The 23163-nt window shown below is 41.0% G+C and overlaps 1 protein-coding gene across 2 annotated transcripts in view; it reads left to right on the top strand.

The window, feature by feature from the left end:
* GLRA2 (glycine receptor alpha 2) overlaps window positions 1-23163 on the top strand; it is a 140735-nt gene that overhangs the window by 30080 nt on the left and 87492 nt on the right. For both annotated transcript variants that reach the window (XM_044449557.1, XM_044449563.1), the window contains exons 4-5: window positions 5974-6197; window positions 22083-22165. In XM_044449557.1, the coding sequence (XP_044305492.1) occupies window positions 5974-6197; window positions 22083-22165 (307 nt within the window). The remainder of the gene's footprint in view (window positions 1-5973; window positions 6198-22082; window positions 22166-23163) is intronic.

Raw genomic sequence — 23163 nt, 5'->3', positions numbered from 1 at the left:
GCAGGTGTCCTTGATTTGCTTCAAAATGTGGTGAGCCAGACATTGAAGAATCCTCCTGCTCTTTCTCCTCACATCTGTCCCAACGTGTGTCTTGGTGGAACCATCGATCACGACAGACAGCCTTGTATTAGCTCAAAATCTGAGAAGCTGCCAATATAGTGCAGCTTAACATAACCTATTTCAGTTAGAACACACTTTTGCAACATGCTAAAACAACAGTGAATCAATATATTGACATCCTTTCCCCCCATCAGGGTGGCAACTTATGCATTGCCAGAGAGAAAGAGAGAGAGAGAGAGGAAATGCATCACACAAAACCAGCCAAAATGTACATAAAATCTACATGTATGGTTTATCAGCATAGAGGTACATTTAGAAATGATTGCTATTCTTAAATAGAAATGTCTCACTCACGGAGTAGAAGACTATGACCAGGTATACTGTGTTTCTTGCTCAGTCTGCTGTCCAAGTGCTGTGGGTGGGCAACTTTCAAAGGGAAGTTCTCCCTTCTTATGGTTCTTTATCTTCAACCAAACTTGGTCTCAACAAATAAACAATGTTTCTGTAAAATACAACATAAGGCCATTCTTTCCTCCCACTATGATGGCATGATGAAGTTCAAACTTATTCAGTTATAAATAATTTCAGTTAGGTTGGCAGCTTAAAGATTTTATCACATAACCTTCTAGGAGGGTGAGACACTGAGAAGAAGGCACTGTGACCACAGAGGTAGGGTTATCTGGTGGAGTTTTCCCTTTTCTGGTAGCTTTATCCTTAAAAGTTCTGATGCCCTTACTGCAAAAAGAGAATAACAAGCTACTAAATATTGAAAATCCTGCATATCACTGACTTTACAAGATGGCATTCAATGACAATATTTGCACGACCTAATGCTGATTGCATTAATCAGACTCCTCCATTGCTTTGATTAAATCCCCTCATTACATTTTACTGTCTATAAGATATGTTAATGTGTGTCTTTTTGGTGTTCATTATCTCATTTCTGCTAAAAACAACAACAAAAAAGGAAAAAGCTAAATATTGAAGTAGGTTCAGGAAAAGACCGTTGGCTGCCTTGTTTGCTTTAATCATAATTCTTGCAGACAGCATTGAAGAAGTAGTGTTTGGTTCAGTGCTGTTTGGATGTCTGATACTGACTTTCTTAAAGCTGTCTGTCACCTCTTAAATAAGTAGTTCTGAAACGTGTTTATAAAATGCTTCTAAAGGCAGACATCAACTACCTTTCATCTGCTTTTGCTTTATAAAATAACTGCCAGTGATGTGATGAACAGTATTGCTTTCTTGTGGCAATACAAATAACAAAAGTCATGCTGTTTTGAGATGTCATGTGTACTTGCAAAATGCTTTTGTCAGATTGGACATAAAATGGGCATATTCAGATTCAAAATGGTCTGGATACACACACACCTGCTTCCAAGTGTACAGAAAAATGCCCATGTCTCAGAGGACCAAAATGGTTGACAACTTTAAAATATACTCAGCCATTTTATGAATTTTAGCAGGAAAATGTACCCACAGGTATCTCAGAACAAACTATAGCAGTGATTATTACATGGACTTCAAGTCCACCTAAAGATAAGACTGTGTGTGAATCCAGCCTAAGATGCTGAGACAGATTTTAACTGGGACTTCTATCCTTTGACCTAACAAAGAAAGCTCAGACGAACAGGAGGACAATGGTGCGTCACTGCTTTTTCTAATAATCAAGTAGCTTTTTGGCCACATTACTCGAGACTGGGGCAAAAGGCTGAGAGACTCTTAATAGGCAAAAATCTCAGATGAGAATCTGATGCTACCAGTTCTGAGTGTTATAGGAAGAGACAGTGATGTCACATCAATGTTTTGCAATTGCTTTCAGTGTTTGTGATCATCTGAATGTGCTGATAATGGAAAATGTGTGGAAAACTGAAGGTGTTCAATGTGTGTTGATTTTATTTTGGTGGTTTGGAGGTGTATAGCCCAAACCCTTAACATGACATTTTGTTTCTGGCAAGAAAAATGTTCTTTCCAGAATCTCCCTTTTCTGCTGTCATTGTGATTTGACATGGGCTTTGTATGCAGGCATACAGTGTGGATTTTTAAAACAAAAAAACTCCATGTCATGGAATCTACTGCAATGAAGTTTCAGAAACCTGAGTTTGATAGGCATTTTATCACATTTTGACTTAATGTGATTTTTCAAAAATTGCCTTCTTGTTACATTTGCATCCCTGTCTTGTTTCCATCCACTCCAATGTCAAGGCAAGAGCCAAAGTGTTTTCAAAATTTTATGTCAGTGTTTTAAAAGATTTTTTTCAAGGCAATAAGCCAAAACAAATTGGGTCAACAGCTCTTAAAATAGCATGATAAAATGACAAAATGGGATCCCAACACAGTGCCAAGAGGGAGCATTTCCAGAGGTATCAAAATGATGAATATGCATTTATACTTCCTAAAAAGATTGAGTTTGCATCCAATTGAGTGCAATATATATCATTACAGATAGGCATGTTTTCCCACTGTGAAGGAGTTCAGTTTATCCCCTTTAAATTAAACTCAATCTTTAGCTAGTGTGATCACTTGTCACATCTTGATTTCAGGAGAATGAAGCACTTCTGCATTTAACCTTTTAAATTTTATTTCTTTATTTGTGTTGCCCATGTCCAAGTAAAATGTTCTTGCAACACAGTTAATGCTATATAGGTTAATGCCATATAATATGGATAAAGGGTTCGCATACAGGTGAACATATAAGCATTGCTTTCTAAGCACTCTTGGAAGCTAAGTCTGTGATTTCATACTCAGCATGGCAGGATATTTCTATCAGTCTCAAAGCTGAAAGTATCCCATAATGTAGCTGTAAGTCTAGTCATTTATGACAGGTGGTCATTTTGATTGCAGGAGGATTATAGTTCTGTTCTGATGTTCCCCTTCACATGTCACCTGGGACATGAAGGACAAGCAGGGAAAACACTTGCCAACCCTTCTTGATCTTCATGCTCCTGGACTCATGTGTTACCAGCAGACAAAGGAAACCCAAGTCTACTCATGGGGTCTCTGAATGCATTATGGAACTCACCGGGTTCTAGAGCATGTGAGTTCCTCTATGAGCTGGCAGATGTTCAGCCCCAGTGCAGGAAAGGTGGTTGGGCTGAGCCATCAGTAATGTTATATAGAGGGTGAGGGCAGTGAGCCCATCTTCACTACGTCACCTCCTGTAATGGAGAAAGAAAGCCTGAACGGTGCTGATTGCAAACTAGACTCCTGAAGAATAGGATGAGGAGGTGCTACGAAGACCAATGCTCTTGAACTTGGGCTCTTGTCTGGTGCAGATTCCCCTTTCCTTGAAACACTATGATATGGCAAAGTGCACCAGCAAAAAACTCTTTTCTAATATTTTCTCCCCTTTTCTTTGGAATTCAACTAATGCAACAATGATCAGATTTATATTTTTAAGATTTATCGCCTTTGTGATGTGTGGAAAATATGCACCATCACGTCTCACTATTGGCTATGCTGGCTGGGGCTGATAGGAATCGAGGATCATGTCAAGTGCCATGTGGAGAGACAGTGTTGGCTGCATGGCCACCTCACCGAGGGCACCAAAAGCCCTCCTACTGCCCACTCTCTGAACTGGAGGAGGGAGATAAGGGCTCCCTACTGCCCAGGCAACCGGGCCAATTCTTGCTTTTTTCTTCTGTTGCATTGGAGGTTTTATTGTCCACCAGCGCCACACTACAGTATTTTCGTCTCAGCCCATCTTCAGTCACACATGACTGCATATGGTACCATTATTTGTGAATGAGGAGGTACATCCATTGAAAATATGCAGGTATCACCTAGCACATACTGCATAACATTAACTGGAATATGCTTTTGAAGATATATTCCCTCCACATTCTGGCCATCTAGTCAGCTATTTGTGACTGAATTGTGATGACGGCGCCTTCTCCTTGTTGCCTTGGTAATATGGACTTCTTTCCCTGACATCCCCTGCCCTTATGAACAGTTCGGAACAGTTTTTGTGAAAGAAGAGAGGGATATTCTAGGGAGAAAGGGCAGGGATCTTTGTGAAATGAGATTCTCTCTTTCAGCACAGGAGTGCTAACCCTGCACCCCCACCCCAACTTGCTGTACAAAATATGAGAAAATAGTCCAATTAAATCGTTTCTAACTTCCTTACATACACTGGCGCAAAAGAAAGCTTGGCTTTCATCTCTGTGGGAAGGTTCCCGGGACCCAAATTAAACTTTAGAAAGCAAGCCAAGAACATGAGAACCTAGTCACATTGCAGTTTAAGTAATTAGTGACCACCTAGGAAGAGAACATACAAAATACCATCAAGATGAAATGTCTTTCTTGTCACTAACAAGGTCATATTATAGTCCAAGTAATCAGTTAGGTGTAGTTGCGAGCAAATAATAACTTAATAAACTGAATGAGAGATGTTAACCAGAACAGTAACAAGATGAGGTCTAGATCTTTATAATGCTTAATGTTGTAGTTGGAGTTAATATGAAATGAGCTTTCTATTTTGGTTTGGAAACTGTAGCTCTAGCCTCTTGGTGCTGTGTTGTTGTTTTGAAAAGAAGAGCTGACTTTGGTTATTATTCCATGAACTTAAATACCTCAGTTTCATCAGAGAGAATTTTGGGATGTAACAGAAACCACAGGGAGAAACAGCAATAGCTTAACTATGGCTTAAACCCAAAGAACAGCAAAATGTGGATAAAGCTGATATGTCCTGTGTTTGTTGAGCAGCAGTCCATCATGCCACTTGTCAAGGCTCTTTCCTAAGCAGCTTGTGATATGAGGAGGTCTATTGTTCTATGGGGGAAAGTGAAAAATCACTAGTCCCCTAAGCTCTAGTCTTTGGGATCATCTAAAGTAGCTCTTTGCATTGTCATCTGTGTCCATGTAATTGGCAGTCAAGGGAGCCCCAACCTGTCATCAGAACAGATTTTGATGTTAGTTTGGCTGCAAATGACCAGAGCTGATGGTGTCTGGAAAGTTTAATTTCCTCTGAGTTTTACTGACTGGGTTCAGACTACAGGATAATTCATACTCAAGGACTGTGGGTTATCAAGTTACCTGAATGAATTTGTGCTAACAAGTTGCGGCAACACATAAAGAGAAGCCATGATTTGTTGCTGGGCTGTGAACTGTGAGCTGTTGATCATGATTTGGTATCTTAGCTGGCTGCAGCAACACAATAACCTACAGTTTAACAACAGTGGGCAGTCAACCCATACTCAGCCCTTGAGTGGCCTCACGGTGCTGCCCGAATCCATTCACTGAGTTGTGGGCTGACCATAAGCAGCCTGGTAGAGGACACCTTCGAGTACAAGCCAGGGCATCACTCATAAGGATAGTATGAGGTGGGGCAGCGGGTGAAGGAGACACCACAGACGGCATATTGGGAGAGGCTGCTGGATTGTTATCTCCAGAAAGTGTGTCTGGAGGGTGTGGCCATCAACCCACCTGGCAAGGAGGGACCCAGAAAGAGTCCGTCATATTGTGGCAATGCCCTATTTCAGATCCAGTTGTGTGTCATACTGATCCTTCTTCCATTCTTCTCCACGTGTTCCATGCTGTGGACAAAACTAGCTTCCTTCTGACAAGAAATGTATGCAGGTTTTAACTGCAACTCACCTGGGGGCCCTGTTGGTGGTAACAGGCAACTCATACAGTTATAAATAAAAGATTAAGAAGTCATTAGTACGAACGTATCATTCAGCCTCACACCCATAACTGCTGTTTCATCACAAATGGCTCTCCAGAGGAAACTGAGGCAAGATCACCATGTAAGGGCTCGACTATCACAGGATGGTAAAAAAAATCTGATTTAGTCTCACTTGTCCATCATCCAAACAAAAGCTGATGCTCCATCCACTGACTGGATCAAAGGTACGACTGTCAGAGTCTGGAAGTGGGCAGGAGATGTGATAACCTGTGTGCCTGACATTTCTGTAGGACTACAGAGTGAACATTTTTTTGAGGCAGCAGTGGAACGACTCCCGTCTTGCCTACAGTGAATATCCTGATGACTCCTTGGACTTGGATCCGTCTATGTTGGACTCAATATGGAAACCGGATTTATTCTTTGCCAATGAGAAAGGGGCAAATTTCCATGACGTTACCACAGACAACAAGCTTCTGAGGATTTCAAAAAATGGGAAAGTGCTGTATAGCATCAGGTAAACCTGTGTGTGTGTGTGTGTGTGTGTGTGCGCGCGCGCGTGCGCATGCGTGTGTGTGTGTTGGGCACATCCTTGAATTTCGAAAATGTCTTTTAGATCATAGAACATAACTTACATATTCTATTTTTTCTCATTTCTCTTTTATTCTCTAATGAGGCTTAAACACAGCAGGAGGGGGAGTAGAGATCACTCTGCTTTATCTTGCTCAGTTTGTTCTCATCTCAAATTAGAAAATCAAGCAGTAGAACAGAACCAAGTCATCATGATGAAAGCATAAAGGGGTCCAGTAATTTCCATCAATATCAATTGGGACCATTCTTTGCACGAAACAAAACAGCAGTAGCTCAGAAGTGACAGGATAGATCTAGTCCGCGAAGGTTCCCTTGCTTGCACCATGTATTTATTTATGCATTTTAAATGCCATGCATGGTGTCATATTCTGCACCAGCGTGGTTCTGTTTCAAGGTAGTACACACGAGCACTCTTTGAGATCTGATTAAGCATCACACATGGAGTGAATCAGAATGATAAAGACCCTTAAAATAGCATGGAGGCAGCAGATGTATAAATGATTACGGCAGCATCCATTTCATATGCTACTTAGCATGCTTCATTGTGTTATTTATAGCTTAATATCTGCAATGAGCTGGAAGATGGAAAGTTCACTTACTGTTCACAGAGACAATGGGGATCGTCTCCAAATAACTCTTTGACTAGCTACAGTTGGCTCTATTTTTTGTTTTATTTTTGCCCTTTCCACAAGCTGCTTCGTTTTTAGTGAGTGGTTAGCAGTTGTTATCCAAGTTGGCACAACATTCTGCCTAGGTACAATATGGGTTGGAGGACTTTTGATTGCCCAGGTTTCAGCCGTGGACATACAAGTGCTTTTCCCTCTCCTCATCGATGCAAAACAATGCATGGAATGCCTTTTCCACAGTTCTTCCAATCTGCTGACTGCTTCTGAGAGGGGAAATAAATGCATCCAATGGTATTTATTGCTCAGGGCCTACCTAAGACATTTTGCTTCCCAAAGGAGAGGTGAATACAATGCCTCATTTGGGTCATAGAAACTTACCAAGGCTGATCAAGTGATCCTTCTTCAAGCTTGAGGAAGAAAATGCCACTAGCGCTTCTCTCTTCCGGGCAATAAAAACAAGCCTGTTGCTCTTCATACCCTTTTACTTGGACAGAAGCAGCTGTCCAAGGTAGCTGTTTCCTCTGCTTAACGTAGTCTACACTTGCAGGTATATTTGGGCTGCAATCCTACACCCATTTACTTTGCAGTAAAGCCCACTGAATTCAATGGGTCTTTACTGGATGTACATTATAGGCATATATGGGATTGTACTGCATTTTAACATATTTGGTATTTACTACTTTATTATGCAGATAAGCTCACTGTTGTGTGTGTTTTTTAAAGTTGCTATTTTATGGTTGCTTGAGGGTTTTCATCTTGGTAAACTGCACCCAGTACATTTATTAGTTGGGCAGATTTAATTCAAGATATCAATCCTACACTGGCTATCTTTAGTTCAGTATCACTTACATGCAAGTCAATATAATTAGGATCAATCTGTATGAAAACTGTGTAAGTTCTTTTTCCTTTTTTTTAATTTTAAATTTGTAAGCCACCCAGGGAGCCTTATGCTAATGAGGCAGGCTAAAATCCAATAAATAAATGTAAAATTCCTATGTATGGCTCTAAAATGTAAGTTGCCTTCACTCTGATCCTTCTCTCATTGGGCCTTCTTTCTATATAATATTTTAGGGTTTGGAATCATGACATGTTAGTGAGGTATTTGCTATTTGGCTTAATGAGCAATTTTATGGTAAGAATAAATATAATAATACTGCTAGGTACAACTTCTGAATGGGCAAAGCGATAAAGCAATAGTCATATTGATTGGGTGTCTTTCATGGGGATACCTCAACAGAGCAAGAGAAAAAAAGAGTGTAGAAAGAGGAAGTCCAAATGATCAGAATGCTACTAAACACAATAAATGAGCTGTTACTTAACAAGCTTCATCATTACCTGTATAATCCCAAAAAAACAGGATGAATCTGTTAGCTTGAGTGACATCAGACATATCTCACTGGAGGCAACAATGCAGCTGAATGCTATTTGGACCACAAATGGGTAATTCTCTTGACGTTCATCTGTGCTGCAAAAAGTACTATTTCAGGCTGTCATATCAGATTTGTAAAATTCAGAAGCTTAAATGAAAGTTCATCTGAAATAGAGTAAGCATAAATCATATTTTGGGTTAAATCAAAAGAGTATAATCTCCCAATTGTGTTCTATTGAGCATAACTGCTGCTTTCATGAATAATCACCATTAAGCATGAACATTGACACCTATGGGCATCAAATGTTTCTTTTAAGAGCTGTTTAACTCAGTTCAGGACTCCGAGTGGGTGCAGTGCTGTCCCTCTCCTTTTCCCGTTGACTTACAGCCTTCCTGTTTCTTGTCAGGGGATATAAAGCCATCCTGGGCGCTACCTGGAGCAGGGCTACACCAATATTGCAAACATTTTATTATTATTATTATTATTATTATTATTATTATTATTATTATTATTATAACATTTCTATGCCGCCCCTTGCCGAAACCTCGGGGCGGCTTACAACATGATAAAATACATTGAAATACAATAGTACATAATAAATTACCATTAAATATAACAATACAAAAAATACATTGATTTACAAATACAAAATTAAAATTATCAGTATAAAATAAAAATATAGGAGGAGAAAGAGAAGGAAGAAGAAGTTGCCCAGGCCAGATCATATGTTTTAACAATTGAAATGATGTTTAAATAAAAAGGTCTTTACCTGGCGCCGAAAAACCAGTAACGACGGTGCCAGGCGGACCTCTTTGGGGAGTGAATTCCATAGGTTGGGCGCCACCGCAGAGAAAGCCCTCCTCCGGGTACTTACTCTCCTAATTTCTTTCATGGAGGGTTCCCGGAGAAGGGACTCTCCCGCAGATCTCAAAGGGCGGTTGGGCATATACGGACGTAAGCGCTCGTTCAGGTAGCCAGGACCCAAGCCGTTTAGGGCTTTGTAGGTCATAATCAACACCTTGAATTGGGCCCGGGCTTCAATGGGCAGCCAGTGAAGCTGATGGAGGACTGGAGTCATGTGAGCATAACGCCCCGTCCCCGTCAGCAACCTGGCAGCTCTATTTTGCACCAATTGAAGTGTTCGGACTGTCTTCAGGGGAAGCCCCACGTAAAGCGCGTTACAGAAGTCTAGGCGGGAAACATGTCTTTGTGCAGGGACAGACTCCTTTCCTCCTCCTCTTCTTCTGTTCTCTCCCTGCACCACCAACTTTGTCCTCCACAGCACCCTTGTTCCTCTGGCATCTGCAGCTCTGAAAAGTTGTACTTTTTCTCAGAAGCTCACAGAAAGACTGTGAACGTGTTATGCCATGCTATACAAAGTAGTTGGGGAATTTTATTGTATTTTTAATCTTTTTGTGATGAGGGCCACAGTGGCAGCCCAGAAACATGTTGGGACCACAGGCCAGCAGCAGTTGAGCCAGTGGCCAGAACTGATGGCTTCATTCTCCCTCTCTCTTATGCAACACACTCCCACCCGTCTGTGAGCACAGAGCCATGCAACATTTGGAATTGATTGGCAGTAGATTTGAGGCAGGCAAAATAAAATACTCCTTCCTGCATTGGATAATTAACATTTGGCTTCAATCTAAGCCGTCTTAAAAGGAACGTTTTATTTTGAACAGGGAAGACCAATTTTATTTATTTATTTATTTATTTAGAATATTTATATGCCGTCCTTTCGCAAAAGCCTCAGGACGGCTTACAATTGGACTAGCTAAAAGTTTCCTCTGTTTATTACAGAATTTAGGATTTTTTAAGCAGTGTCTTTATTTTCTCCCAAATGTCACTGAATTACATGAAAATAAGCATGCAGTTAGTCAATAAATAGTTGATTACTTGTGGTTTTTTGTTAGTTTGCTTTAACTGAAAAGGGAAGCAGACATGCTCATTATTATTTGAGCCTCTTATTTTTTTGGTTGCCACTTTCCTAAAGATTTTGTCTTACAACATATCTGAAGACCAGAAATAATATAACAATTTATAAAAAATCAGCAGGAGAAATTACAGATAACTATAACAAGTGTAATAAATATGGAATAAATTTTATGAAAAATAAGGTACCCTTCTCCAACCAGGTTTTATCCTAAATGTTTTGAACTACAGGTCACAGCAACCTTGACCATTGGCCATGCTGGCTAGAGTTCAAGTCAAAAACATCTGGAAGGCACCACTTAGGGGAGCTGGACAAGGTGGACTTTTGGTTTGATCCAGCAGTGTTTTTCTTATGTTCTTATTTAAAGGCCAATTTTGAAGTAGCAAGTATGGATCCAAGTACTGAATGCAAGAAATCTGCTGTAATAAATAGGGGTAAGCAAGATTTGGTCTTTCAGATACTAAATTGCATTATCCATGACCACTGACCATTCTGGAAACCTAGTAATGCAGGGAGATGGGTTCTAACAACATCTGGAGGGACAGTGGTATCTCAGCCCTGAGCTATAGCTTGGGTTCCCATTAACACTTTCCCCTGGAGAAAAGCCAAACTGAAATCACCAGCTAAAGCAAACTGCTATCATTACAACTGGCAAAATCCACCAGGACTTGTACGTCCCATTGATTTCTCTTGCACAGTAGTGGATTTGCCTAGGAAATTCTTTTTGTATACACATTGATTTCGGCCCTTTGCACAATCTTTGATACCTACTAGACATGCAGTTTTCAGAACTCCAGAGAATATCCTTCAGATCTGCCACATGGTATGTGAATCCATTCTTTCCTATGTGCATGCCTTTCACTTTGATGATTTTAGTGTTATTCTATAATCTAATGTTAGGACTTAAGAGGATTTTGACTTCCCTGGTAACACTGCCTTATCATGGGAGAGATTAGCAAAGTGAGGGGCAGAGGTCATTGTCATGACTAAAAGTCATTCTTTGCTTTGAAAACAGTCAGGTATTTTGCATGAATTCCTCCCTCCTATTATAGAGCAATGCTGGCTTTGCCCTTCCATTTTAGTGGCCAACCACAGATCTTGAGTTCCCAGGGGAACTTTTTTTCTCCTTGAAAAAAAAAATACAGCACAAGAAAAATGATTCAATTATCCTCAGGCAAAATTGTATGAAATTCCTTGTTCTTTGGAATGACTTTTTAAAAATGTAAAGCTTTCCACTGAGGCTTGAAATAGCCTCCCAAAAAAATGAAAGCAATCTCAAAGAATAAGAAAATATAGAATAGCCCAGTTGATGAGGAATGGCCCAATAGTGTTAAATTACTTTTGCTAGATATTGTCAGAAGGGTCTGTTTGTTTGTTTATTAAATTTGTACAAAAGGCCCTCTGAGTGGCCATTGTGACAGAATATCGACAATAACATTAATGAAATAATACAATTAAAATATTGTAATAAATAGACAAAATAAAATACTATACATGTATGTGCCAGCAAATTGTTAAACTTTAATAAATTAAGTTAAAATTAAAACCAGTGCTGTCATATAAATAGTTTAAGTAGGACCAAAAGTGTGCCAAAAAAGGAACATTTTTTTTGTCAGGTGCCTAAGACTCAATAAAACATGCACCTGATGAACCTCCAATGGCAAAGTGTTCCATAATTGGGGTGCCACTACAGAAAAGGCCCTCTTCCTCACCACATGTTCACACAAATATGTACATTGGTTCCTTTCCATGCACTTTATTACTGTATCCGTGGGCCTATCCTTGTTTCACACATGCATATTTATCACTTGATGACTTCAACATCAAATGATGATTTGCATGCATGAATGGGCCATCATAGCTCAAACACGGTCACTAAAACTTTTGCCAACTCTCTGCTTTTCATTGGAGACTAATCACAGATTCAGCTGCCAGCCTTGTGGCTGGGTTCATGGATGCATGGCCACCATGTTATTCTTCTGTTTCATAGTTGATCCTGCTGCAAACCTGTGTCTGAATTTTGGTATGAAAATATTGTTGACTCCCTCCTTCATGCATGCAGATCCTCACTCATTGCTCCAGCCTTCATCTGATAGGCAGGATGTGTGTGCGGCAATCCAGTGTACAGAGTTCAGAGGAGCAAGTGATGCAGAGTCACATGTGAACAATCCTCTAGCAACTGGCAGCTGGATGCGTGACCAAACTCCATCAAAATGCATTGCTGTTAAAGTGAACTGAAGTGAAATGAAAGTTTCATGGTATATCTTGAATGGCTATTTTTGGTATTATATGTTGTCGCAACAACTCTGCACTTGATGTGCTTCAATCTGAATGGTTGCACCGTGAACCATGTTAGATTTATTTGTAGATAGAAAAACAATTTATGCATTCCTGGGTAAATAGAAAGAAGGACTAGTTCACAGTGGTGGATTCTCCTTCAGACTTGAGCAGAAGCCCTTCTGGTGCCTTGCTGTGTGCTCTGGATTAAGCTGATTGCCATCCAGAAAAAAACATTTAGTGTTGTGGCCCCCAGTGTCTGAATGCTCTGCACACGCACCAATGATTTTGCATTTTAGATACAGGTGAAGAAAATCATTTCCTCCTAAGCTCATTCAGCCTCATTTTTGTGGCTCAAATATGTTCCTGGCTATTCCGACAGCTGTATATGCTAGATTTTAAAAAATTCCCTTTATTTTATTTATTTATTTATTTTATTAAAACATTTCTATGCCGCCCCATTCGCCGAAGCCTCGGGGCGGCTCACAACATAAAATTAAAATACAAGAAATAACAATATAAAATAAGTCGCCCTGGCCTGATAAAATAAGCAAATAATATTAACAATTAAAATGACGCTTAAATAAAAAGGTCTTCGCCTGGCACCGAAAAACAAATAATGACGGTGCCAGGCGGACCTCTCTGGGGAGCGCATTCCATAGATTGGGCACCACCGCGGAGAAAGCCCTCCTCCAAGTACCTACCCTCCTAATTTCTTTCACGGAGGGTTCCTGGAGAAGGGCCTCTCCCGCAGATCTCAAGGGGCGGGCGGGCGTATATGGATGTAAGCGCTCCTTATTGTCCGTGATGGTGTCTTTTATTATCCAGCAGTTCCTTTCATAAGTAGTAGAACAAACAAGTAAATAAATAAATGCCCAAATTTCTGGAACAGTTTCATTCAGCACGCATCATGGGATAAATGAGACCACGGCTGTGCAAATGTTCCTCTGTCGGCCTGATCCTGTGGATGGCGCTAGTGAGGCAGTGGCCTTAGCAATCTGGCATTTAAGCCCCAGCACATAGTGAACTGATTGGTATGTGAGTCACAGGTTTTCTCCGGCACATGATATTGGCAGCGCTTTTGTAGAGTGTAGCTCTACTGCAGAAGGGATGTTTAGCTGGACGAACTCTGTGGATTCAAGCTGCTAGTGGGGCTGGCCCAACTCATTTTGCAACCCGAGGCAAATGATCAGATGGCGCTTCCTGAACTAGCAGTTGAATCCTGGCGATCCCCTTGACTGCTTTTGAAGGCACCTTGCTAGCTTGGGGATCAGAAGGCAGCCCACGTGGCACACAGTTTTCTCCTCCAAAGCCCCTCCCAGAGGCAATCTCCTCACTCTGCCTGCTGGTAAGGTGATCATGACTGCTACTTTGACCAATGGTCAGGGATCCAGGAAAGAGCACAGATCTCATTTGATGGGATGGGGAGGTTGGTGCGGACATTTTTGTAAGACTCCCTCAAAGATAACTGACTTATGCATGGATCCTGTGACTCTGTTGTGCTCACCTTATGAACAGGGAATCCAGAGGGTGTGTGGGCATCACAGAACTTTGACTGGTGTGCCTTTGCATGAGCAGAAATGTGCTCATAACTTTTTAAATCACAACTTCTACTTTGTAGCACACCTTTGAGCCCCGTGCCTTTTCTTGACATGCTGGCTGGCGATGAAAGTAGTTTAAGTGCAGCACATCTGGAAGGTGCTCAGTTGAGAAAGGCTGCTTTCAAGCAGTGAAAACAATTTCAACATCACGGAAGGAGCAGCTTCCCTTCTAAACTCAAAATGCCTCTCCTTTAATCTGTCCGAGGTCTGTAGCATCATTCTGTCTCTCTGGAATGAAATGCCTTCTTTAATTAAAAATGGGAGAAACCTTGGCAGAAACTATGTATAATTTTGTATGTTGAGAGTACTATCCTTGGCTGGAAAGTTTCTAAAACTTGGCAGAGAGTTTCTTGTGGAAATAACTGCTAATAGGATTTTTGATAATGCTTACTGGATATGACCCAAGGCCCATCTGTGCACACAAGAGTTTATTAGACAGTGGTTATATCTGGCATGAACTAGTAATAGCTTATGGTGATCCATGAACTATGGAAAACTTTCCTTCTATAGCAGCAGAGTTCAAAAAACAAAATGCTCCCATGGTAAGTTGGATTTGAACATGAGTGCCATTGCTCTACCCTACATGTGGAAGTCTTCAACCATTCAGAATGAAGACAAAAATGTGCAAAAGTGGGGAAAACATGAATGATCTGTAGTTGTGGGAAAGGGCATGGGGCCAGAAGAAGAGGGTTGTGGCCTATTGCAGAACCCTGAGAACCCAATTTAGACCATAGAACTGAGGATTAACACACTTTCCCCACAAGGCTGGGAAGATATTTATGTAGCCTCAGAACACTGGTCAAAAATGGTAAAGACCATTTGTTAAAGGTAGTTGTAAGACTAAACGTGTCAATTGACTTTGCTTTCTTGTCTGAAGGCCACTGAGTTGAACACAAACAGGTCCACCAGCATTCTGCCAATACTTTAGTAGAAAGGCTTGGGGGGGGGGAAAGGAAGCATTGTGCTGGATTCCCTCATTTCTAACTGAATTTCCTGGTTACATACATGGATTGTATCTCCCACTGTGCTGCTAGAAAAAGAGAAGTCACTTTGCCAGGGACAGCTCCAGACCTTTGCTACCTCAGGAAAAGGAAAAAGGTGGCACCCCCCTCTCTCATCCCAGCTTCAGAAGCAAATTGGACTGGCAGCTGAATTTTACTCCAATGCCAGGGACAGAGCAGAGTGCGCTACTGCGCTCAGGAGCAGCAGGCTAATTTAGAGGGCACAGGATAGATCTTGCCCTCCAGTAGAAGGGAATAGCATGGGTAGGTCAGAAAGAGTGGCTGGGGACTGCCACTGCTGTTCCAGCATCTGCCTGTTGCGTCTGATGGTAGGGCCACCCATACAGAATGGGCAATTGAGGAATGATGAACAAACCTGTGGTTGCTCATACTTGGCCCATAGCAGCACTCAAGCCAAATACTGGCAATCACAACTTTTGTTCATTGCAAAGCTGTGGTTACTGATATTTCTCTCGGAGAGTTCTGCGGCAACTGTTGCTTTCATATCGGGTTTCTCATCACTATGTCTATGTTATACAAACACATACTCGTTTGGGACAGGCTAACAAACAATGACACTAGGCAGGAACTGTATGGAATTAGTGAATGAAGTCAAAGGTCTTTTTCCACTCCATAATAATGGAGGCTTCTAAACTTAACCTCAGACTCTTTCGAAACAGCACTTTAGGAAAGAGTCACAGAGCCTTGCTGGAGGTTTTGTGGAGTCCACTCTCCATTCTCTTTGTTAGTACAGAGTTGTAAGCATCATATGGGAGAAAGCAGAACTTATAGAAAGCCATAGTTGGGGTGGAAAAGATGAGGCTGACCAAGGGTGAGATTGGAGTTGGAGGTTTGTTCATCGACAGTTTTCAAGAACATTTGTCAACTTGATGTGCTCTTAACAAGTAGGGCTTTGAGGCCTGGTGAACCTCAAAATTCTACCCTCAGGGTGGGCTTCCTCCAGCTTCCAGTGCACACATGGATCTCCAGAAATGGCTTTTTTCCATTCACGTTTGTACTGGTAAAAGCTCTGTATGTGCAGTAGAAAGAGCAGGAGATATTTTAGTGAATGTGGGTACAGTGCTTGCACAGTGTAAAATAACCCCAGCTTTAGATTTGTAGCTATCATGAAAAAGAAGACAAATGTCTAATGTCAAAAAGGGTGAGTGCATGTCCTGTGACAAGCCAAAGCAATAAATCAACAGCGACAACAAAAATGTGCACGTCTTACATTTCAGTTGCAAGAAACACATAGTTACATTTTGAATTTATTTCTCCGATTTTCTTGATAACCAAAATAAACGTTACATTCCCAGGCAAAACAGATCAGTATGCACTGACTCATTACATGGTATCTCATTACACTTTTTGAAAGAAAGCTAGCATATTATTGTTTTTTGCCACTGTTCTGTGATATGCTATGCGAAATGAAGTGAGGCTACGTGAACATTGCAGGGTAGGTAAGGGACTGTTCTGAGAAACATCATTTGTGAGGCAAGAGGCACCATTTCATTTAAATTAGTTCAGTGTAATGCCAGAGTAGCTGCTGAATGTGTTTAAGTGTCATGAAGTACTCCATTACACTGGGGATACCTGACTCCTGTATGTCAAAACATACAGTTCTGTATATGTTAAGAAAAGAACCATGTGACCCAGAAGACAAGCTATTAAAATACTGACTCCCACAGTTACTTTGGTATTTCTAGACTTTCTGAGAAAGCTTACTATGTTCAAGCCTGGCCTTATAAAAGAGATAGCTGGCTCATAATAGAGGCTGAGGTTTTTCTCCTTATACAGTCTCTGGGTCAATTAGTCTGTATATAATTCTTAAGAACTCGTGCAGTCTTTCGAAACAAAACTTGCCCGGCCATTGTATGGCCTCATGCACAGGGCTCTTGCCTTCTCTGTTTGCCACCACCTTCCATCTATCCTTAACTCCATTTCCCTCTCTGCAACTTGAGCTCATTAGCTGCACTTGACCAGTGCTGGGCTGCAATTCCTTCTACATTTTATTTTTATCTTTCTCATTCCATTTTACAGCAAAGCAATTGCTTTTGAAAAGAAATTCAAGGGAGAAGAACACTTCAGAGAAATTCTCATGGGTTGAACATGGGCTTCTTGTGTTCCCCTTTCTTATGAAGTAGCTGAGTAATGTCCTTCATTGTACAATTATCTCTCCAGCAGCTGGTCGCGTCTTTGACTTGCTGCAATTCAATTAAAGCCCAGGGGAAGACATCAGAAAGTGGGAGCCTCTTTCATGGAGGAATAGATTTTAGCGCAGCATTAGCTCCACCTCTTCTCTGGAGCTGGGCTGCCCCTTCTACACCCACATTATAGGAGATGCAAAATGTAAGATTGACTGCCAATGCAGCTGATGCTTTTGCCATTTGTACCCCCACCCCCCAAAGAAATGCTTAGGAAAAAGAAAAAAAGACGTAAGTGGGGCTGCAATCCCTGCTCATGCTGAATCAATGGTGAGAAACTGTGGCAAACTTTTTCTTCCATTGGAAAAATAAGGTGAAATTGTTCTCCCATTTTCATTGCCCACAAATGGAGTGGCCATTTTGTGCTCAGTTTTTCAAGTAACAGCTGGTTCCCACTGTCCTCAGGAATGCCACCATTGCTTTCCAGTGCAGTAGCAAGGCTAGTCAAATTTCCACCCATGCGCAAACTCTCACACAGGCTGTGACAGAGATATAATCAGAATCACACAACTATTTGTGCAGAAACTGAGAGAACAGCCACTTCATCTGAATGGAAAGGTGGAGGTTCTATTTTGAGCAGGAGTTATGAAGGTGTGTTGAGCTATCCATGGGTGATACACAAAACCATCTTCTTTATTTATTTTCAGTATTTACATACTGTTCTGCATTTAAACAGATTCTGGCTCAGTGAACAATAAAAGATGAAAAATATAATATACTGTATTAAAAGTTTTTTTAATGCAGAATACCAAAAACAAAACAACAGCAACAAAGGTGGCTGGTCTCTTAAAGTAACGATATCTTCAGTGATGACCAAATACGAAACAGTGGCACCTGTCTGACCTGCAGAGACAGGTAGTTCCTCAGAATTGGAGCTGACACTTCTCTGAGTAGGTTCCAAGTCAGGACATACATCCATGGGGAGCCACATGGAACATGCCATCTGATGACCTCAGTGACCAGTAGCCTGATAATGGAGGAAGTGCTCCCTAAATATCTTGGTCCCAAGGATTTTTAGGGCTTTATGCTCTATCAGCAAACCCTAAACCTAGCCCACTATCAAATAGGCAGTTACTCCAGTTCTTCCAGCAAAGGAGTTGATGCTGAAAATAGGCAGCTCCTCAGCACAGCTAAACCACTGCATGTTGCACTGAGTCCTGCTTCCGGACCTGCCACAAGGGTAGCACCACTCAGAGTTCATTGCAGTAATCCAGCCTTGCGGTTAATAGCCAAGCCATAGCTGCCCAGGAAAAGCTGCAGCTGCTGCTATTCTGTGCTATTATTTTATTCCAGGGTGTGTTGAACCATAACTAAGGTTGCTGCAGGTCTCCTGGCCTATAACCAGCTCTTCTCATAACTTACACAAATGGAGCTTTCTGGCAGTCAAGCACTTCATGGTCCATTTGGCTTCATTAAACCCTAGGGGGGCGGACTATAGCTGCAAAAATAATAAGGGATATCTTTCATCCAAGGGGGAGTCTCACAACTGAAGTCCTTGTCCAAGCATAGGGATGCTGAGCCTCGAGCCTGTGGGCAAAATCCAGACTAGCTGGGATCTCTCAGAGGTAGCCATAGGCCAAATCCATGACCCAGGTTCTTCGCCACTTTTAAAAGGGTAAAATGTTTTAATTTGTGGCAGTAAGCGTGCTCAACCAAAATATGTGGGCATTTTTTGTATCTCAGCTCCAATCCCTTTCGTTTCTCCAAAATCAAATTCAACACTCAGGCTGAAAGAGGTTTCCCATATGCAGCAGATGCAAAACTGAAAACTGTTCAAAGGGGATTGTGAGGAAAAAGTAGAGACAGGTGGAGTGCTGTGGGGAGATTCGGGGCTACTTTCCAAGCAATTCACTATCTTGGCCTCTGCATGTAGCATCTTGCTAAGAGAATATCTTCATTCTAAAACATTACCACTTCTTTATTAATAGTAGTTAGCTGTTTATTGGTTGACAATCTGTGAATTTCCTCTGAATCTTCATAATTACTATTTACTAACTTGTTAATTTCATTTAGACTTCACTGATTTTTGCATCTCCATACAAACTCATGTAAGACGTAATTCTTTCTATCTATATTTTGAAATACTTGCAAATTAGATGTTTCTGTTTTCCTCAGAGAAGACTTGACTTGTCCAAGCTCATTGATATATTTTCTTAGACCTCAGCTGCTGAATTCAGCAATGCCCATTTAGTCTTGCCTCTAAAAGATCGATGCCTCAAGTAATCTAACTGAATTCATAGGCTCAATTTCAATTTATCTTCCTCTGTTCTTTATAGCATATCCTGGTTGTGGTGTGTGCTTGTAAGGGGAATATTAAATAGGGGTTGGGAAAAGTTATTGACTTAAGCGAGGTCTAAGCAGCCTCGTCTGGCAAAGTGGGCTTTGATGTTAGGAAGGCAGATTCTGTAACGCAAGTGGTTAAAGGAGGAATATCCATAGGTAAGTGGATTTGAAGATGGTTTAAGATGCATTGCTCCCTCATTTAATTAACACAGGGACACCTTCATTTTGATGGTGGAAATGTTTTGCCAAACATTGACAAAACAGATGGATTTAGGTTTCAGAGAAGTTTAGGTTTCAGATTTAGGTTGTTCCATAGGGACTGTTGAACTTTTTGTCGCGTGTGTTTACATTGAGAAGGGATAGCCTGGAAAAGGTTTACACCCAGGTGGACTGTCTCTTCTGCCAAACAGTTCTGTGCCTACTGCTCTAGTTCAGTCTCATTGCCGAACTCCAGTGTTTTTGGCTTCTCAATGCAAAGTTGACTGAAAGATGTTCCGCCTCTTGCCTTGACAGAACACAGATTTCAAAGATGTCAGGAAAATTCTCAAAAGAACTTAATGCATGCCCATGCATCCATAAAAACCATTGAGTTCAATAGAAGTCACTCTCAGGCAAATATGTGTATAGGATCACAGCCTAAGTCAAGAACTATTCCAAGATCAATCCTGGCAGTGGGAAAGGAGGACTTTTTAACCCACACAATTTGTCATTGAACATAATTTCCCCAATATATTAAAACAAAGTCACACAAATGGCACCTAGGCAGAACACATTTTGAATACCTATAATGTAAAGATATTGCATGTGAAGGATTTTTACTACAAAATGCAAATTCATTGAATATAAGTAGACAGAAACATTTTCATGAAAAGGAAAAAAAGGAAGAGGAGGAGGAAGAAAAAAGAACTTTTCCATGGACAAATTGGATCATGCCGACATGCAAGCAGAGAAACTTGGCATACACTTTTTGCTGCCATTGAAGTGAAACATGATCACTATATGAGAAAAGATAAATTGTCCAGCATATGCTGAATGTGCAATGTGAATGTGTTCTCAGAAGTAGACCCCTCTGAATTGGATCCAGACTAAGACATCCAGGCTTCCTTGCCATTGAAAGTGAGGGGTCTTGAATACTGACTGGGTTTTCCATTGATTTTAATAGGACCTAAATCCAAATAACATAGTCTAGAAGATCTGATCCCTTATGTGTTCAGCAGGGCTTATTCTCAGTCCCAGGTAAGTGTAAATAGGATTGTTCTCCTATACACATTTACCAGGGAATAATCCCCTTTGACTTAGTGAGACTTAGGTCAACAAATGAACAGATTGTGCCATTAATCAGGCTTGATCGGCATCATTTAAAAAACTGCCCTGTCCTGATTTGGAGGGCTTTCGCTTCCAATCATTGGGGATAACAGCACATTAACTTTTCCTGTGAGATACTATACCGCCTTGTTTGTCTGCATGGTTTGTAAATAAGGACACCCTCCAGGTTTTGGATCAAGTTCAGGCTGGGCTTGACTCTCCCATCCACTTAACTGTATACTAAAAATGCAATATGCTTTAGACAGGGGAGGCTGGTGATTCCCATGTCAGTGGGGCTGCTCACCCATTGCAACTTTTCTTTTCAGCTTTCTCCATGGTGCTCCATGGACATAAACTTATTTTGTATTAGAGTTCAACCCCATGGATAGCTCCTAGAAAGCTGAAAAGAAAAGCTGCTGTGGATGAGGAGCTTCACTGACAAAGGTGTCACCAGCTTTCCCTGGTGAAGTTTTAGGTATGAGGAATGTATGTTTGGCAAGCAAAGTGTGTGAGTGAGTGTATGCACATGTATGAAAGAAAGGGAAGGGGGCTGATGAACACACTGAAGCTATTTATACGGCTGAACATCATATGCGTTTACACTAGAATAGCCACAGGTAAAACAAAAACATTTTGCAGTAAGAAAAGCACCCTTTTATTTAGATTGCCAGAGTAAGTGAACAAAGAAATGAAACAAGGATTACTTGAGGAGAAGGAAATAGTTCTATGGGCCTCGACTGAGCTGAAATGTTTGTAAAAGCCCATCTCTTAACAGAGGTATAGGCAGATTTGGGGGTTCAGTGGCAAGTTTCAACTCTTCTCTCCCCATGGGCTGCAGTCCTACCACCACCACATCACCAAACGCAGTGGTGTGGGGAGAACACCACCCACGATCAGTGGCAAACCAATATGGAGGGGTAGAAAGTTCAAATATTGCTTGCCTACAAGTGAAATGTAGCTGTTTAGTGGTCCAAAGCAGTTTGGCAACAAGCAGGCACTATTTTTGCAGTAGGTGGACCACATATAGTCACCCAAGCCTTGAAATAACCAATTTCATCCAGCCTCCTGCCCTTGTTTCACCTTCAGCAGTAATAGATGGGTATAGCCTTTGATCTCTACATTTAACATTTAACGATGGCATTACAAAAAATCAACACTGGCCATGATTCCATGCTTACTAATCATTGTTAAATCTCTTTGCACTCCTTTAGGCTAACATTAACCTTATCCTGTCCCATGGACCTGAAAAATTTTCCCATGGATGTGCAAACATGTACAATGCAACTAGAGAGCTGTAAGTAATCAGATCTCTTTTTCTTTCTTTGTCAAATGCACCAACCCTGAATGTTTTCACTGCTTGAGATGCCATCATTTAATATGTTTTTATGCTGTGGTAAACTCATGAAAGTGACGTTATAGCATCAGCATGCAGTATCTGTATTTTTCTCTTTAACCACACACACACCAGATCTACAGAATACATTCACACGAATGTATACTCACACACAAAACCTGACCTTATTTAACAGAGTTGAAATTCTGTCCCTCTCACAGTTCTAGTCCCTGACCTTCAAAAGGATCTGGGGAATATTTCAAATATTGCCAAGCCATTTGTTGGCATCTAGATATTTTTGTTTGCTTATTCCACTTAAATACACTTCATAAATAAATAAAGTAAATCCTTGACATTTTTGGTTCAAGGAATTTGGGGCCAAACTAGTGACACTGACATCTGTTGTCAATGACAATGATGACAATTTCATTTCTATGCTACCTAGTAGCTGAAAGCTGTCTGTGTGATTCACAACCATTAGCATAAATACAAGAGAAACAACAGTGTTCGGTGCAAAAGATTTGAAATAATGGGCAGGGAACGCTCCAGCCATCACACATGCTAATAATGCTATTGAAAACTTTGAAGAAAAGGACAGTCCTACTCTAACTGAAAAGATAGGAGAATTGGCCTCGCTAGAGAGATCTATTCCATAACTGGAAAGCAAGATCGAGAAGGCCTTTCCCCTACTTGCTGGTACCCCGGCTTCCCTCAGAGGAGCACTCAGAGGAAAACCTCAGCTGTTGATCATAATGTCCGAGTCAGTTCAGGTAGGGAAAGGTGCTCCAGCAGGTACTGCAGTCCAGGCTATGTGTTAAACTCGGGGCACACAGATTTTTCCCCAAGTGCAGATAGCTCTAGCATTTTTCACAATGCCACTGCAAAAGACTTTCATATTGAAGAATCTAAGGGGCTACTGCATCCCATAATATCCCAGCAGGACAATTCTAAATGTGTTT

This window comes from Varanus komodoensis, unplaced genomic scaffold (assembly GCF_004798865.1).
Source record: "Varanus komodoensis strain SLA01 unplaced genomic scaffold, ASM479886v1 scaffold1, whole genome shotgun sequence".
Taxonomy (NCBI): Eukaryota; Metazoa; Chordata; class Lepidosauria; order Squamata; family Varanidae; genus Varanus; species Varanus komodoensis.
The sequence above is the reverse complement of the archived record's forward strand: the minus strand, read 5'-3'. Positions and strand labels throughout refer to the sequence as shown.